General features: G+C 39.7%; 1 protein-coding gene across 1 annotated transcript; it reads left to right on the forward strand.

The window, feature by feature from the left end:
- The first annotated feature begins 8,258 nt into the window (after window positions 1-8,258).
- Window positions 8,259-19,465, forward strand: kiaa0232 (KIAA0232 ortholog). The gene is given in 9 exon segments (XM_026160461.1): window positions 8,259-8,717; window positions 10,513-11,079; window positions 11,325-11,465; window positions 14,821-14,890; window positions 14,988-15,072; window positions 15,201-18,552; window positions 18,687-18,762; window positions 18,765-18,795; window positions 19,223-19,465. Coding segments are annotated over 8 exon segments (4,134 nt in total). The 5' UTR covers window positions 8,259-8,717; window positions 10,513-10,842; the 3' UTR covers window positions 19,365-19,465.
- The last annotated feature ends 626 nt before the right edge of the window (window positions 19,466-20,091 follow it).

Genomic DNA, 20,091 nt, shown 5'->3' on the forward strand with positions numbered 1-20,091 from the left:
CAGCAGTTCGATTTAGAGGAAACAAAAAGTAAATGGTTACTTCTGACTGTAAATGGCAGTAGGTTTTGCTTAAACATCAAGTGAAGCACTCAAAGAGGACCGTTCCTGCATCAGTTTATGTTAAAAATATGTTTACGGTCATGAAGGAAAATTCCAAAATCAGACACTAGTCAAAAATTCCATTGCTATTTGAATTATATTTTTAGTACTATGTCTAATGAGTCAACACAGCAACACAGTGGCAGAGCTGACTTACTCTTGTGTCCTCTTTTGTGTCTCCCTGACTCAAGGCCTGAGGGTCAGAGTATAAAACGCTGATGTAATTCTGTCTTTTTTTTTTTTTTTTTGCCTCTGTCTTTTATTTGGCCAAGCTGCTTAAATGTGCCCATGTGTTCAGACCCATGGCAATTTATTTTTACCTGTTAACCAGTGAACTTTAGCAGGTTGGATGTGATTCAGCAAGCTTTTGGCCCACATTTAACATACAGATGCCATATTTGCATCTGTACTACAGGTATGTTAAGGAGGCACACTAAAAACTAAGTGGTTAGGAAACATTACTGTAAACATAGCTACTGTGACTTACAGCTTGGGTTTCAGATTTATTTCAGGACTAAACCTTCCACAGTTTGTTGACTTTTTGGCTACTCCATCGTGTTCGTGAGAGACCCACATAAATAACCATGAAAAGATACCACAAAGTCATTAACTACATAAACCATTTTGGGAGCAAAGTAGACTCAGTCCTGAAGAGAAGAGATTGAAAGCTATGACTGTCTGACTGAGTCACCGTGCTACAAATATGTGCTGTAAATACTTCAGGGATCTTAAGTATAAAATGGTTAAACATTATGACGTATTGCAAAAATGCAAACAGCATGAAGGTTCTGGGCTTGAATGCTCAAGTCAGCTGGGGCCTTTCTGTATGGCGATGTATGTTCTCCCTGTGCCCACATGGGTTTCTCCTGGGTGCTTCTGTTTTACCAAAGACATGCTAGGTTATTTGTCCTACCTTCACCTTTGAAGTATTATCACAAAGCTGACATGAAAGTTGATAATGAGTGCTCATCATTCCTCATTAAGCTTGGCTTGGTTGGTGTCTGCATGGAGTGTTCTTTGCTACTAGCTTTGTGTTAACGTGCTGCATGCTATCATGCAGGTGCTAAGTGTTAGCACCAGTGGGTAATTATTTGTGACCTGGGCCTGTCTATCACGTTCTTGTTTTATCATGCAATAAACATTAAAGAGCCTCTCATAGTAAAAGTTGTAGAGTTCTATTATTTACCTCCTTCCTTCACATGAACTAGAGTTAGGTAACTGTAGTGTGAGTTTGCAGGAAAAGGCACATCTTGTCATCTTTCTGATAACCAAAGAACTTTCGTAGCATGAGTAACAAAAAAAACACACAATAATTGTTTTGTTAGTAACTGTTGCACGATTGCGAAAGTTAGTACAGTAACACAATAATAACAAAATAATCTAAATACAACATGGTTTGTACCAAATCTTTTACTTTGTATGAAATTATGGGTAAATTTACTGTAAATCTGCATTTTCAATAATTTGTTGTTAAACTCGATCTGATCAAACAGAGCATGAAAAAGAAACTGTAAACCTGTTGAACTGACTATCAGTTTCATCATTTGCAAACAGCAGACAGGTTGACTGAGGACTGTGAGGCCAGGGCATTTGCATTGAGAGCACATTCATGCCTGTGCTGTGCTGATAACAGGCCCTCTGTGGAAAGACTGTGACCCCGTGCTGTAATCCACATTTTCATTGCTTTCACACCCATTTGCCTCTGACGTAATTAAAACCAGCAATGTATGTGTGCTTTCCTTACGTGAACAGGGCCATTCTCTGTCTTACTTGTTCATTCACTGACATGCAGCCAACCACATGACAGGAAGACCTTGTTCGCCTTTATCATCAGCGGCCCAAGAAAAACCCTTCAGCAACAAGACACATTTACACACTGTTATCTTAGCGTCACATCACTCTCAGCCAGCACATATCTCAAAGCATCCAAAACCATTAGCACACATAAAAGCCTTTAATTGTGCCTTTGCTTTCACAGTTACTCTCCCTGCAAAACATGTGCTGTGTTTAACATCTGCAGCTTAAATTCCTAGATATCATCGAAGATCATTATCTACAAAGTCCACAATCAAGAGTGAAACCATTCAATCATCAGCTTATCAATTAGCATTTGCTTGTGTGCCAAATTGTGCTGTTTTACAACACAAACTAGTCTACTGTTGATGATCAAAATGTAATAATCAATTACATTTCACCACTTCTTTAAGCACCTTAAGTTAAGGGGCTCCATGTGATCACAGGAAGAGGCCCAGAGCTGTCAGACACATTGATCTGCATTGAATGACTCACTGAGTGAGCTCTCTGGTCAAGTCATAACTGTCAATATTGCAAACAGCTCTTTAGATTATGTACTGATGAGTTTTCCTACAGCAGAAACCAGGCTGACCTTTAACATGAATGTCGTCATTACAAAAGTATCCTCAGACAGCAAACAGTCAGAGACCTACTGAAGTGCTATTTGCTGCTGCTGCTGCTTGGCTCACTGACAGAAATCCATATTTACAAATTAACCCACGATGATATTTGGAGAGTAAAGTTATGACGTGGTCTACAGTTGCCCTGTCTCACATGTAGCACCAAATAGAGGAAGTCTGCATCAAAAGCATTCTCACTGCTGAAAATACTCTGTGTGGTTTAAGTGAGGGAGCTGCAAGGGTATTTGTGAGATAAGTAGACATATAAGGATTAATGCATTGCACCAGTCAGGAAAGTTGTTAAGCCTCCACTCAGCTAGTTTAGGTGAACTACAGGAGTTTCATCTGCATCAGTATTATTATCATCACATTTTCTTTTCAATCTCACAGCTCTTTATCAAACAAGACATAAGCAACAAAGGTCCCCATGGCAACATATATTTGGCAAAACAAAGCCCATCTATTTTACATGAATTTAAAATCAGCATTTTAATGCTAGAGCTGTTGATACATATTTGCAAGCTGAGGGATGATTACAGTAGGATGCAAGGATTCTGGATTCTGGAAATAGGAAGCTTTCCTATTTCCAGAATAGGAAAGCTGAAAAGACTGCAGTCAGCACTGCAGGTAAAACAATGACAAATCGAGAGAAGATGATGGATTTGTTTTTATTAATATCTTTGTGAATGGCCTGAGGAGAGATACAGTGTGCAGGCTGAGTGCTAGCAGGAGCATTGTGCAAGTTTGAGCACAGGAAACAAAACATCACTCAACCACACTAGTCACAGTTAGAGGAGTTGTTGTCAAAGCACATACAAATGCATTTATGCAATTAGTGGTCAGAAAGAGCACAGACAGCGGTAAACATGTCTGGAGATGAGAAAAAAGAATTTAAGTCACATTGGTCTTCTAATTATGCTGATTGGTCTCTTTGAATAATGCATCAAGCTGTGATTGGTCTCTCCATGAGCATTTACATTCTGTAAATAGATTAGCGTTGTAAGAAGTGTGTCACCCTCACAGGAGGTGAGAATTAACTTGCCGTTTGTGGCACATGTGAGCTATAGTTTCTACAGTCAGCACCGAATCCTAACATGTGATTAGATTTTTATAATAATGAGGAATATGTTTCATAAATTCAATCCGATTATATGGATAACACATAAATAAATTCTCTGTCTGAAATAAGCCCTATAAAAGAAAAATATACTCGATACAGACAGTATCAATATGCTCTTACTGATACTTACTGAACAATAACTGACTAACTGCATTGTGCAATTGATAACAGTCCTTTAATAATACAGTTATTAGTGACATTAGTACTCAAAATAAAAATAGAAAGTATTTTACTCTACATAAATGCATACTGGTAATAAAATATAATGACTGGTGTTTCTTTTTTCTTCATTTTCCATTACTGTTTGTAGTTGTACTGGTGGATCAGGAGCTAGTAGAACTAGCTATTTGTAACCAAGCTAATACTTACTTGACCCAGTTATACCATCTCTTACCATGTGTGTTACACAAGTGCTCATAAAGCACAGATAATCTGGTTGCAGCACAGGAACTAGTTTTTATATAAAAATTTGTTTTTACTAACTACCAGATGCATTTGATGCTGGGCTGACTGCGCTAGTTAAAATTCTTTCTTATATTCTTTGCTTATTTTTGTTTACAGTATATGGAATATGATCATTAAACTATTAGTTTTGTATTTTCCATGTTTTTTTAATAATATATTTTAGTTTAGTTTCAGCATTCATTTTTTCAGAACATGGTGTGAATTTCTCAAACCTAATGAAGTCAAGTCCCTATGCTCATTGTGTTTACAGATTTGACTGAAATTAATTTTGTTTATTTTTTCACATGCTACTCTCAGCAGCAATAGCTAAGTGGCTAAATCACACAGTTAAATTAAGACATTAAGTATAAATCATTAAACTAAAAGGGCTGCACAACCCAAACTAGTTGTTACTTGAGGATTAACTGTTACTAGTATTTATTTACAAAGGAAAACTACTACTACTGTTGTGTTGTTAGTGTTGCTAGCAACAAAACTTACTTTAGCTTATTAATATGAGCTATTTTGAATAGCTTTAGGTACTATAAAATGTATAGAGTGGTTTACTGTACAACTGATAAAGTGCTACCTAATAATGACATAAACGGGGGACCTTTTCTTATACAATTTAACAACATAGCTTACCTCAAATTACAAAATATCATGACTCAATATTAGCATTGTTAGCAGGTTCGCGAGGTAAGCACAAATTTTTCAATTATTCTATATACTTTATCTGAAAGATGGTCAACTGACTTATCTTTAAAAAGCGTAAACAGAACCTCAGAAAAGCTGTAATTTCTTGAAAACCCACAAAAGTCTTTATAAAGACTGCTATACTCTCTACACTATTTTATTTGAATATCTAGGTTTTGCACAATTAATAAAATGTTGGGCCCTGAAAAATACCACAATGACATATGTCAATCTTCTAGAATATTCTCCTTAAAATACTTGCCACTTTATGCTGTAGGTGCGAAGGTTACTACAGGTGACAGCAATAATAATGGGGACTAGTCTTTGCCCTGTCTCTCTCTCATCAGCCCCAGACGGTCATGGCAGATGGGTCTCCAAGACCCTGGCTCTGCCAGAGGTTTCTTCCTGTTCAAAAGAATTTTTTTCTTCCCACTGTAGCCAAAGTGGTTGCTTATAAGGGGCCCATCTGATTTTTGTGGTTTTCTCTGTTGTCTCTTTATTATTATAGGGTCTTTACCTTACAATATAAAGCGCCCCTAACTGTTATTGTGATTTGACACTATATAGCTAAATTAAATTGAAAATACACAGCGAGTATTGACCTTTAATGAGGCAGTCAGGTGTAGTAAATCACTTCACCGAAGGGAGCTAGTTGTTTCCAAGAACGTGAAATGTATGTATCCCATTGTATATAGTTTCTTTGAATGTTCATTGAAGTTTTCAGTTGTGAGATTGTTTATATTTTTTTACAGCATGAAAATAGAGAAATTTGCAGGAAACTTCAACTAATGAGATTATATTTTAAAACTCAAATCAGTATCAGCTTTGGTTGCTCTCATGCTTGTGACAAATAAAAGGTTTGACCCACCATGTGAATGAGAACCAATTTCACTTTGAAATGCTACTGTGTGCTCTGTTGAAAAGCAAAGCTATAGCATTATGAGAAACATTTTACTGTCATAACATTGTAGTGCTATCACCCAGAGGCATACTTCCCTACCCCCACTTCCCTAACGCCTTTTGCTGAGAGGATTATGGGGCATCTTTTAACTCTGCCATCTGTTCCAAATTGACTTTCAATTAACACTGGCAAATGAGAAAGCTGTCAGAGCAAAGAGCAGAGCAGATTGAGCTGTTGCTCTGTGAATGGAGGATCCTGTACCACATCCAGTTCGTATTCAATTCAATTCAATTTTATTTATACAACGTGAAATCATAACATCAGTCGCCTCAAGGCGCTTTATATTGTAAATTAGACCCTTCAATAATACATACAGAGAAAAGCCCAACAATCATGAGCAAGCACTTTCGCGACAGTGGGAAGAAGAAAACTCCTGTTTAACAGGAAGAAGCAGGCTCAGGGAGGGGCGGGCATCTGCCGCAACCATTTGGGGTGAGAGAAGAGTGGACGATTTACTAAATTTACTAAAGAAACCAACTTGTAATAAGACAAAAATTAGGCCAAAATTGATATATATATATTTTATTACATTTGATTCTTGTTTCTGTAGATTACATTTGATTTCAATTTGCACACTGATACATCTAATTTAGACTGCCTGAGTGATTGTATTGATTAGGCTATCAGGATCTGCTAGATTTTTTTTAACCTGACTCTGTGCTTTGTATTGGGAAACTTGTGGTATTACAAAACCGTACTTTCCACAAAGCCCAACGTTGTGTATTTTAATCCTCACAAATCGCTTGGGCAGTGTATAGTTGCTGCTGAGCAAATTTGGTGATGAGATACGTGTGAAGATGTCAAACAGCCTTGAGCTAAACTGCTGCCGTGCTCATGGCTGAGGCTTTCATGAGATGTTATCATGTAACAGGAAAGGCAAAAAAAGTGAACAAAGTAAACAATGAAAAAAAAAAAAACATCTTGAATTTGCAGTGTGCACAAAATGTTGATGCTGAAAACTTATAATACTTCATCATGGCTTTAGTCTCCAGGTGACAAAAAGTCAATATGAATTTGACTTTTTAGCCCCAGTGCTCTTGCAGACAAAACAGAAATTCATATGTGGCTGTTGTGCATTAGCTTTGCATACCTGAATTTTTACAGGACTTCCCTGGTAAAGTTATGTATTACAACACAGTTCTCCAACACGTTCAAATGGGACATTAACTTGCCAGCTGCCAAGTTCACAGTCTGATGTTGAATGGTGCTAATTTTGGAATATTGTGGTGGTGATTATTACGATGTAGTCACAGTTAGCAGTTTGGGTGCTCCCTCACCATTAGTGCTAACCTGATTGAAGCAGACTGTGCTGTGTGTGTGTATCTGCACACATGGTGGTAGAAACAGCTGGTCAATAGGCTTTGGCTCGTCTCAGCACAAAGGTCATAACCCCTGGGGTCAGATAAAGAGTGCCACACTATAGATCCTTATTAGAAGGCAGTCCATAGAACAAGCACCATCAACCCCCTCTCAAAATACACAGTCTTATGATTATGTGATTGTATTTGCCTACAGAGAGGGGATTTGTACAAACATGAGCATGCTCTCAACTGTATTGCTTAATGTGGACAACACTGCGCATTGGTTGAATACTTGATTGACACATACAGTAGAAGAGAAAAGCACAAAAAACCCATCAAAGATGAAAAAAATACAGCATGAAAACTACAGACAGTAGCTGTTTTTAACACTCAGTTTTACTTTATTACTTCATATGTTATAATTTCTCCACAGTTGGCTGATGGATTAATAACAACACATAGAAAAATATGTGGGACTGGCTGCATCACATATTTTTGACACCGCCGCCATTTCTCAACAAATGCTCTCTGCACGTAGATGGGCGATCCATAACTGCCAGTGGACACACACTACTGCCACTGAACCATAATTTTTCCTATTTGCAGTAATCTGGAGATGCTGGTTGTTCTTGTTACAAAATCCTAAATATTAAATCTTTTTCTTGTTGAATGGCAGAGCTATAAATAGTAATAGTGGTAAAAGTGACACTCAAAAGCTGCACTCAAACCAGTGATGGTAGACAGTATGAGATAAAGCTCCAGCTGTCTCATATTGATAAGAGCAAAAGGTCAAAACTGTCTGACATATGTACTTGTTTTTGTGAATCATACAGATAAATATGCTGAGCGTGGTCATCACCTGCATCAGTTCTGCATCAGTTTAGACTTAACCTGCTTTATTAAAAACATATTATGAAAAAGTGTCAAATTAAGAGTACACTACTTCATTATTGGCATTCAAATGACAACGAGACAGCATGTCACAGTGAACAATGTTATTTAATTGTACCAAAATGTGTACATGAAATTTGTTGAATAATATCTACAATTTCTTAGAACTCAGACAAGAAGGCGTCATTATTGAATGAAATTTGCATTTAACTTGTATCATCCGTTTTACTATAGGACACAGTGATTTTCTCTCTTCTTGTTTCAACTCAAGTTTGTATTCCCACGCAGTGAATGTTGGCGTTTCCTTTGTTAAAACAGCAATTTTTAGTGGGGGGACGCCGGAACTGAAACTACCCTTCAGGGGGCGTGGGGGACACCCCGTCAGACCCGCCTTTGACAGTACTAGATGGCCTTCTGATGCAATACCCCAGCGGAGGGTTCAACCCATACGAGCAGGATCAGCAGCGGTTTGCGTTGTTGCTTGGATACGAACGCAAAGGGCGGTGCATTTGGGATCAGTTTCTAAATGAAACTGCCATTACTCAGCGGACATTTTGGCTCTGCGCATTCTGTCTCGACACAGTATGACCTTCTCTGATGTTTGAGCCCGAATGACGCCAGTTTCCTTGACGCTGTTGAAGACGCACCAGACGTGAAAACAGCGCCATTTCTGTCGGCGTCCATGATAGCTATGCGACTGGAACAGATTCCAGAGCTCGAGCTCGGAACAGCAGCGGGAGAGAAATAGCCGCTCCCCTCTCGCTGCTTCTCTTAACTTCAGCCAACGGCAGGTACGTAAACCAGCGACTCACATGGAAGTTTTCTTTTCGCATTGAAATATCCTAGTTCCTACTCTGTATTTCATGCTTAAGCAGCTTACTGCTTTGCCTATATACGACGATATGACGCACAATTTTGAAGGGAAACGTCTGAAAGTCCTCTGTAGGCTACCGGGCAGGCGCTCCTCCTCCCCCTCGGTCACAACAACAAGCGTAGCTAACCTTATGTAATGGTTGTTTCGGTTTTAATAAAAACGCATCTCCGTTTTGTTTTGACTCTGTGCTTGCTATTTTCATGTGCCGTGTTACAGAAAGTTGCTCAAATGTTAGCGTGTTGATATATTTAATAGAGAACTGTCAGGTCTCTGTCACCGTATAGAAACAAGCTCCGTTTACCTGCTCACCACTTCAGTAGCGTTAGTCTTCAGATTTAAAAAAAAGAAGAAACGAACCAAATCAAACAAACACTTCGTTATAATTATGTATGCTAGGTAGTAGTCGCATTAATATTAAAATCCGTCTTATGACCAAAAATGAGAAGCTGTCGGCAGCTAACTTGGCTAACGGCTTATTAGCTAAAGGTCGGTGGTCAAGCTAACCTTGCTGTTTGACTGCAAAATGACTCTTATAGCATAAGTCTGCGCAACGTTAGCTGACGCCACGGCTGTTGGCTAATGCCAGACTAAATGGTATATTGGCATGGTGATGACATTTCTGACTAATACTAAATATTCTTCTAGATTTCCCTGTAGTTGCTTTGCCGCACTCGGTAGCTCAACGGCGTGACGTTAAGTCAGTTAATATTTGCGCTAAGTCACAATAAACCCGCTAAAGCGGCACGCATTTGTTTCTCATGTGGGATAATTTGAGTACTGTTGGATAAAGTTGGTCTGGTGTCGTGCAGTGAAAAGCTAACTGCCGGCCGGAGATGGTGTGCATTTAAGAAACAGCTGGGTTGGAGATACTGGTCAGCCATATTTAGTAGTTTTCGAGCTAGCTAACCTTTCAGCTGCTGTCCATCTGCACTTCTATAAACATTCTTATACATAAAGGTGTCGGCTGCTGGAATCACGTGATGACAAGCTCTAAGGCTTCATATCTCGACCTTTTTATGTCGTAACTTATAATATACCACCGCTGAATGACGAGCACTGGAGCCAATCAAATCGCCGCAGCCTCCATTTGCTCTTCACGTCGGTGTCCTAATCCACCGCTGCTATACGAGCCTTCCCCTGCTCACTGCCCGCAGTTACACTCAGCTGTTGGATTTGTCGCTAATACAGAACTTATTGGCGATATTAGTCATGAAACAATGCGGATGTTTTGTGATCGTGATACACAAAAGTAGTCAAACAGGAAGGATTTCTTCATGCCCTGCACTACAAACATGTTTCACTTTGTCTGTCACTTAAATGGCATGCAGACCTGAATAGCATGAGCATTTGAGAATTATGTGAAGGGTCACAGTCGGCTATATTTTGAGGAAATGCAACATTGCTTAAAACAAACCTTTTTATTCTGCTGAAAGAGATTGGGCATACTTGTTAAGATTTTATAGAAACAAAAAAAAAATTAAAGATTTGATTATCTGACACACATGCTACAATTGAACCTATTATAACATTAAATGCTCCTTTGTTTCCTCCATAAAATGCATCTTATATTCAGCTGAAAGGAGCAAACTTGTGTCTTCATGTATTTTTTTTTTATTTTATTTAAAAAAAGGTCCTGATTCACGCTGCTTTGCTATGCTCTCTTGCATTCTACATTGAAAATATATGTGAGAAACTTGTTTACTCTGTTTCAGGTTGTGCCGGTGAAGTAAGACGTAGCCACAAAATGGACCCCTCTGACTAAAATGCAAACACGTCTTGTGTTTTGCTCAGAAGCTGAAATCTATCAGCAGCATTAAGCCATGCCTGATGAGTAACATCCCCCCTTTTTGCTCAAAGCAATAAAAAAAAAACAAAAACAAAAAAACATTCTACATGTCTCCCCATGTAGTTTGTACTGCTGGAGTGACAGCCTCCTCTTTCAGATAGGTTAATCGCCTCTGCACCTTTCTCCACCAACCACCCAACAATAAATACCTGTCATAATGTTGCTCTACCCAAGAATGGCCAATACCTGAGGTCCCATGCGTCCAGTGAGCACCGATTCAGACGGTCCTGCTCCTCCTGAGAACCTCTCTTGCCCCTACCCTCTTGTGGGCCCCCTGCCTGCCTCAAAGATGTCTCTGCTTCATTCGCTGGGTCCAGTGCAAAGCTGGCTAGGCCAGGAGCTTGAGAAGTGCGGGATTGATGCCATGATTTACACCCGCTATGTTCTCAGTCTTCTCCTGCATGACAGTTATGATTATGACCTACAAGACCAGGTGAGAATTCAGAAATCTAAATAAATTTTCTTTTACCCTAAAGCAATTATTTTCATTGCTGGTGTAGGAATAAAAATGTCTCATCAGGGGAATAAGTCAGTTTGCCAGGAGAGGTTCACAGTGTGGATTTTCTTTCAACTGGCAATTGTACCACTGATTCAAAAGAGGAATCTTTTGAGTTTTGCTCTTTGCCTTTACATTTTAAAATGCTTTGTGATTGACTTTTCTTGGTTTGTGTGCGAAAGGAAAATGACATCTTCTTGGGATGGGAGAAGGGAACGGGGAAGAAATGGGGCAAGAGCAAGAAGAAGGGAGGGACCGATCTGAGTCTTGAGGAAATGAAGAAGCAAGCCGCTGTGCAATGTCTCCGCTCTGCATCTGATGAAGTAAGCTTTCTTCTACTTGGCTCTTGTAATTCTGCGGTTGTTCAGCTGTTCATTATGACACAACTTAGGCTTTATTTTTAATGATTTTATTTTCTGTGGTTTAAAGTGATGAACTCAAATCACTGTTGCTTTGGAACCTGATAAACCTGTCGGTGACTGTCACTGACTCCATTTTTTTGGGAAACTTGTGAATGAAAAGCAGTCTGAATACAAGAGACATGGTGGTGCTAATTATGTAAGGAATCTGTTACTGTAGTATTCTTGTCATTTGTTAATGTGCAGTCATGCAGCTCCTGATTGATTGAATCGCAGTGGATAGACTGTGAATAAAGCTATGTCAGTATGTGAAGCCAAAGCAGTGTAAAATGGAGATCTGTATTGAAAATGCATAGTCACCTTTTTTGCTGGATGGTCACACCTTCTATTAGTCTGCACTAGAAGGGGTATATTACTGTCAGGAGTTAAGTTTTTATTGAACATAAAATAGTGCTATTCTGACTTCTAAATGACCTTCAAAATCAACATAATTTGTGTAAGGGGTTAAGGTATTACACAAGTATAAATTAGATTGCATTTCTATTTTTATGAAGGGGAAAAACAGCAGAAAAAAAATTGCTGGCATTTTCATGTATGGTCAGCTGTAGTAAGGGGTGTGTGCTTCAGCTGAGAATGACACAGTGTAAATAGCTGGAAGGAGAAAGGGGGAAGGATCTGCAAGGCAAGAGGGAGGAGTGTGGAGCTCCTCCCTGGGGACTGGACTCTGCACTCTATTTTTTAACTAGTACACAGTGCACGGAATTGCAGCAGAGTCTGTGGGTTGTCAGCTGACCAGCATTAGCACAATGATGCAAGAGGAAACACAGGGAGGAGAAAACTTTGGTTTCCTTTTAATGAAGTGGTATGGGAAGAAATTTTGTTGTCTGGGAGAATGAACAACAAATATGTGAAACTGTTGAGAAATGGTTGTTTTTATTTGTTTCACGCTCATTGCTCTGACTCCTTGGTTTAAGCTGGCATTTTAAACAAGTTGTTGTTTTTGTTACAGTTACTGTTTTTCACATTCTGTTCAACTGTTGAAGGAAGCAGTGTATTGTAACAGTATATGTAGCAACTGCACATTGTTAAAAACGCGTAAGTCAATTATTTATCGTTAGTGGAGGGGTTTTTTTTGGGTTTTTTTTCTATCATTTTGAAAGCATTTCTGTACCAAAGCTAAATATAGAACAATTGTTTCTGAGCATGCCTGAGCTTTTGTAATTCAGTTGGCTCAAGTTATGTCCATCTTGTGTTTTTCATTCTTTCATTTGGGTAAGAGTAGTAGTGTTAGGAACACTGCAGTCTTATCTAAGGCAGGATTGTGCTTTTTTTTGTTTGTTTGTTTTCTCCCATTTTTTGTCACACTTGCATGTTGCATTAAAAATGTTGCCTCTGGTACCCTTGACAGCAAGAACTGCAGTCATTGCTGTGGACAGCTTTTGGCCCACTCTTTGCTTTAATTCAGGCAAATTAGATGGCAATGGTTTTCACCAAGGAACTTTTCAATGGGTGCCATTTTTTTTCCCACTGTCTATTTTTTATTGTCGTGAATGCCGACCATGACTCAGGCAAGTAAGGCCTGCAGTGGGTCTTAGTGTAATTTTTCTAGGCTAGCCACTTTTGGGAAGGTTATGCCTTGTTCCATGTAAGAGAGGACTCTAGAGCCTCAAAATTACATCATAATATTCCAAGAAAATGTGTCAAATGTTCCAAAAATATTTTGAAATGCGTGGGAAAAATTACTGATCAACATTTTATTGATGCTTGCAGGCAGCAGGATTTATAAGTAAATGAAGAGCATTTCCCATCCTTTTTTTTTCTAGTAACTTATTATCATTTTCTCATTTTTACCTCTTGGCCTTAAAGGCTAATGGGATATCCTTGTCAACCAACCTGGTGGGTAGATGGGAGATTGGTGTGGACACCCAAAAAATCTGAGATTTTCAGTGACCTCAACCTCAGTCAAGTTTTCTGAAAACCAAATGAATGTGATAACTTGAATGAGACACATAGGATTTTGAAATTGATACCGTAGGTGTCAAATTTTTTTTTTTTAGGATCAATTCAAATCCCAGTGACATTGACCTCAACGTTAAGGTAATAAGTCAAGTTTTCTAAAAACTTTGTGAATGCGATAACTTGAGAATGTTGGGGATGTTGGATTTTCAATCTACTAAAAATCTGGGATTTTGAATCTCAGTGACCTCTGACTTTGAGGTCAAGGTCATGTTTTCTGAAAATCTTGTGAACTCAATAACAGCAAACCTAGATGTGTGTGCTAGCAGGCTGAGGGGTAGCACTGGCAGTTGCCAGTATTTTTATTTTTTTCTGTAAGTTTTAAGTAGAAGTATTAAAATAACTGCTTAACATTTTTGTTTAGCAATAACGAAAGGAAATCAACCTTGTCAGACGTTTCAACCACCCCTATGTTGCTACCATGCAGCTGCATTAGTAATTTCCATTCAGCATTTGCTCTTCCTGTCCTACAAATTTGAACTAGCGGGTGCTTCAACCACACTTGGTCAAATCATTTGTTTATATTTGGGTCATGCATTTCCAGCTGCTAGCATCCTCTTTCGTAGCCTGGTTGTACAACATGTTTTTATATCACGCAGTGAAATGACTTTGTGTGTCCATCTTCAGTCTTCAGCAGGAGCAATTTTTATATATATATATATATATATATATATATATATATATATATATATTTCCCATTCATAGCTGTAGTATCCTGGACAGCATGCATCCAGACAGCTGTGTTTACTCTGTTTGTGGATAATGTCTCTCACCGTGGTTTGCTGGAGTCCCAAAGCCTTGTGACATGATGTAGAGTGTGTTGAGATGTTTTGGTCTACTTTGCCTTGTCAGATGGGTTCTATTTAAGTGATTTCTCAATTTAACAGGAACAGCACTAATTAGGATTCATTTGGCTACGGAACTTGGCTTTCTAAAATATTGTGGTTAATCACAGTTGATTCATAGTTTAACAAACGGGAGCAATTACTATTTTAAAAGAAGGACCGGCAGGGTTGGATGGCATTTTTTTCTTCCATCTGAATGAAATAATTAAAAAGCTATAATTTTTGCATTAATTCTGGTTACTTTATTTAATATTAAAATCTTCTTGTTTTGAACCATGTATGACAAATATTTTTTTTATAAAACAGTTTATATTGTTACTAAACAAGCAAGAAAACTGCAATATCTTGATAAATTTCATTGTTGAGATTTGCTGTCCAAAATTGGGTCATTGTGGGAATTATTAAGTACAGTATAAAAATATGCATCTCTAATCTTTTTGTCTTTTTCATCTGTGCAGAACTCTGGAATTGAAAGCCTTGTTGAAGAGCTTTGCTCTAAACTGAAGGAGATCCAAAACAAACAGAAAGGTTTGATATCCTGTGTTATCAAATCTATAATCATTTCATTTAAAAACATTAAGTGATTGTTCTAATGTGATGTTTTGGTGTTTAATGTTTTGTGCAGAGGAAAAACAGATTAGAAGGAAATCTGATGGCTCTCAGTCTCCAGAACGTGTTGAGTCCCCCTCTTCAAAGGACCAGGTGGAAATGTAAGCTATATAATGTGGGCGTTTTCATCCAAAGTGTGTGTTTTACTAAAAAATAAAGGTGACCTTTTGCAGTTGTATTTGAATTAAATTGCATGTAACTCCCATTTCCTCATCTCTTATATCTGCAGGTATTATGAAGCCTTTCCTCCTTTGTCAGAGAAATCTGTTTGTCTCCAGGAGATTATGACAGTGTGGAACAAGGCTAAGGCCTGTACGTATTCAAGCTCCTCATCCTCTGCAGCCCCACAAACTAGCACAGACACCTCTTCCCCCAAAGATTGCAACAGTGAAGGCGAGGCTGCAAAGGAGCGAAACCTAGAGGCGTGTGGTACCATCACTACTGTAACCAGCGAGAGAGGCCAGCAACGACGAGGAAAGAAGGAGAAAGAAAACAGATATCACAGTGGTGCAACAGCAGAGGAGAAACCTACTGTCCACTCTAAGAGACAGATGAGACACAGATCTGAGGGCAAATACCGACCAAGATCTTGGTCTTCTGGCTCTAGTGAGGCAGGCTCAAGCTCAAGTGGGAACCAGGGTGACTCAAAGTCATCAAGAAGCAAGGCAGTTAGAATAAGGCACAAGTCCAGGGAGGCTGCAAAGAACAGGAGAACACGCAACAGTGGGCAAGTGAAGCTGCAGGTGAAGGTTCTTGATAAAGAAGAGCGAAGAAACACTGGAGGGAGCAGTAGTGGCACCACCGGTGGCACTGCCAAGCAACCACAGCCTTACAAAAAGGGGAAGAGACCGCTGAAAGAGATTCGTAAAGATCCAGGCTGGGTGGAAGCAAAAGAGTCCGGAATTGAGGCCAGGAACAGAAAAGAATACATGGAGGAGCCACTTTGGTACACTGAGCCCATAACAGAGTATTTCATACCTTTCAGCAGCAGAGAAAGCAAGCTGGAAACAAAATATCGAAGCAAGGTAGATTCTCCCGGTGGCTTTTCCTTGTCAACCAACATGGAGAGGCTGCCGGAGAGAATCCAGGGAATCTACATCGCCAATGAGTACCAGAGAGCATACCTAGCAGCAGGCTCATTTGTGGATGGGCACTTTGTAGAAGGGCCTGGCGAAGCAGACGATGAAGCTGCTGAACTCACTGGGACCTCAAGCTGCCCTCAGCCAGAGGATAGTAGAGATTTAGATGACAAGCATCTGTCTGAATTCACTCACTTCTATGAAGTAGATATTTATCAATCCATATTGGATACTAGTGCCTCAGATTCAATACAAGAGAGTCGGATCTTAAGCATGATTCGACAGAAAAGCAAAGAGCAAAGAGACGTTGAGGCAGAATGTTGTTTAGTGTTAGATGGCCTTGAGCAGCAAGGGAAAAGTGCAATGCAGGAAGCTTCAGGATCTGTTGGATATTTAATGGAGGATCTTGAAAACATGGCGCAAGTTTGGGGATGTTATTCACCATCTACTTCAGAGGATATAGATGGAGAAAGCTTCATAGGAGACTCTCCCATCCGTCTCTCTCCTCTCCTCGATAGTGTTTCATTCACACTGAGCAAACTGTCAGGACATCTGGAGGAGTGCCCCGTTCCTGAAGCCACCAGTGAACAATCCTGCTTCTCTCTTTTCGAGCTGCAGTACGACAGTCCTACTTTTCCTTTTCCATGCGACTCACTCACCGTTGGTCACGAAAACAACACCGATTCTAGTAGCTGTCTCGACCTACATTCAAATAAACAGTCTCGTTTGCTAATATGGACCAAAAATAGTGCCTTTGACGAAACTGAACACTGTTCCAACCTATCAACGCGAACGTGCAGTCCGTGGTCTCATTCGGAGGAGACTCGTTCTGATAATGAGCAAGGAAACGTTCCAGCAGAAGATGTTGCTCAAATTGGCAGTGAAGAGATTAACTGTATAATACCTCCTCTGACTAGTACATATCTCGAGGATGAAATCTTGGATTTTTTGCAAGAAGACTCTGGCCGTAAGTGTGAGGAGGTCAGTGTTAGCACAGCATCCAATCAGACCTTCACCAAAAAATCTAAATTGGAGTCCATTTGTGGTATAGCTTTGGAAGAGGACGAGAGTAAACAGTATAGCACCGGCATGTTTTCGGACAACACAAACCAACAGAGTGATAACTACACCTCAGGGATAATAAAAGACATTTGGACTGCAATTGGAAACAGCAAATCTGTAACGTCACGTCAAAGAGCAGAAAAATCCAGTGAGGGCCTCTTCTCAGAGGAGTCAGGTGGTTACTGCTGCAGCTGTCTGGAGGTGCATGCGAAAGGAGCTCCAATTCAGGGACCTCAGAAAAAAGCAGTGCAGCGGTCAGAATACCACCTGTGGGAAGGCAAGAAAGAAGAGCAGGACTTGGCCAAAAACAAACTCTCCAAGTTAGATGGTGCTGGGGATTACATGACTCCGTCCAAGCCCTGGGACTTGAACTCTGACAAGGAAAGCACGTCGTTCATCCTAGGAGGGGTATATGGAGAGTTGAAGACACTAAGCGGTGATAAGAATTGGGCTGTTGTGCCACCAAGTAATGCCCAAGATAACTTGCTGCAGTGCGCTGCTGTAGCTGCATCTGCTTCAGGCTCAGATATGCTCACCATCACTGGCACTGATGTGTTCATGAACACAAGCAGCTGCTTTGCACCTGGGCACAGGCCCCTGTGGAGGCCACTGGTGTCCTTTGGGCAGAGTGACCAGGCCATTAGAGGAGGTGGCGATGGATTGAATAAGGGATTTTCTTTCATCTTCCATGAAGATTTGCTTGGATCTTATGGAGGCCTGCATAGTGAGGATCAAGGTTTAGAATACCCATTTGCATCCTTCAACCTGAACAGTCCCTTCTCTCAAGTCCTTCATGTTGAGTGTTCCTTTGAGCCTGAGGATATGGCGTCATTCAGTCCAGGGTTCAAGCCAAAATCTATTCTTTGCTCAGACTCTGAGAATGAAGCTTTTCACCCTCGAATATATGGCATCAATCGGACACAGTACAGGGCCATTCGTATTTCCCCCAGGACCCATTTCCGACCAATATCTGCCTCTGAGTTGTCCCCTGGTGGAGCGAGTGATTCTGAGGCTGAGTCTGACAAAGAGGAGACAAGTTTTCCCATCCTAGCACCAGTTGACGTCTTCGATGATCCTCAGGCAGACCTGAAACCTTTGGAGGAGGACGCAGAGTGCGAGGGCCCTTATTATGGAAAGTCAGAACTGGAATCTGGTAAATTCTTACCCAGATTAAAGAAGTCTGGCATGGAGAAGAGTGCTCAGACCTCTCTGGATTCACAGGAGGGCTCCAGTACCCTCCTGCCAATCGCTGAGCAAGAGATTTGCTTAGACTGCAAAACAGCAGCAGCTGTTACCAGTGCAGGTGGACAGACGGACACTTCAGTCACCAAGATTCAAAAAGACGAATCTTCAGGAGAAAAGCGGTTCTGCTCGTGTTCACCAACTGGTCACATTCCCAAGTATGGGATTGCTTACGACTTTATTGGAGATGTGGCAGAGGTAAGTCTTTATTCAAATGATTTCTGATTATCAATTTCTACACGGTGTTTTGTCATTTGCTGTGAAATCAATCTGTTGGATGAATACGGATTTAAAAACAAACAAACAACTAACTGTGTATTTGTTTTATTTAGTTCTCTCTGTTAAATACAGGTGAACAGGAAGGAACTGGGAACCAGCAAGATGAGTGCTGGTGGCAGAACACAACTTGTTCCCCCCTCTTCCCTGGATCTCAGTGCACAGGTAAAACTTGGAAAACATTAGATCCTTATCTTATTCATGCCATTATTGTGTAGAACACATGAAACAACTTTTTACCTCTCAGCTGTAAAAGTCTGATGGGGTATAGTCATCACCCCGTTGGTTGGGTGGGTTGCGTGGGCTGCTAAGTTTGTGTATAATTGAGAATGAGGCCACGTGGACAAGTTTGAATCTCAATGAACTTGACTTTGAGACAAGTTTTTTGAAGATCTTGTACAGGGGATTTTATTTTTGGGAGATTATTGGAATTAAGTTTTTCTCTCAGCATATAATTGTCTGCTTTACCGAAACTGTAGTTGTTTCTTTTACAATTTTGCTACTCTGGTATCTAGAGACATTCTGCTTGTAGCATTAGTCTAGTCTAGTTCTAGTTAAGAATCTGACCATTTTTCTTTCTGTCCTTCTCCAGGGAGCAGCAACATTTGAATATTCTACCTGTTGCAGAGAGGAAACCTTTCTTCCTCTCCTTTTGTGACTGGACCTCTCTACCAGCAATGATTCAGGGTCATCTCAGAGCTGGAAAACCTAATTTAGGCTCATTTTTTTTCTGAGACGCCCCTCCAAATCCCACAATGCATAAACCCTGTTGGTTTTCATTTTCTAACTTTAAAAAAGGAGAAAAAAAAAAAAGGAGAAAAAAAACCTTGTGTAATCAACAATCGGATCAACAAAAATAGGAAAATTAAAAAAAATATGTTCTGTGTTTGAGTGATGCCATGTGTGGATGTGCATTTTTAAGCATTTAGGCATTTTTTTTTTTTTTTTGAATTTGTTTGGGTTGATTCTTTTGTACACTGGTCCCTTTTCAAGTCTCACAGTTATCAGGAGGGACAATCTTTTGTTCTATTGTTGTCCATTTTGTTACCACCATTTTTGCTTTTTGAATTAGGTCTCTGGTAGTTGGTGGTCTTTGAATGGTTGTTCGGTATGTTTGTCCAGCCTCACTCCTCCTTTGTAGTTGTGTGAAAACGACTGCTATCGCATCCTCTACTTACAAGATTGTGTTCAGAAAGACGATACAACATTTTTTTTTTTTTTTCTTTGAATGACACCATAAGACTTTTAAGAGTTCAGTTTAAAAGTTTAGTTTGTTTGGATGACTTTCTGAATGTGAAGTAGAGAATGTGTGCAGCTTCATTCTGAATCTCTGTTCCCCATGTGAGAGATTTTTTTTTTTGATTTTTTTTTTTTTTTTTTTTTTTTTTGGAATGGTGATAGTCTTTTTAGAATCCAGCAGTAGATATAGTGTGGTTTGTGAGTCGCAAAAATATTAAACAA

This window comes from Astatotilapia calliptera, chromosome 3, assembly GCF_900246225.1.
Source record: "Astatotilapia calliptera chromosome 3, fAstCal1.2, whole genome shotgun sequence".
NCBI lineage: Eukaryota > Metazoa > Chordata > Actinopteri > Cichliformes > Cichlidae > Astatotilapia > Astatotilapia calliptera.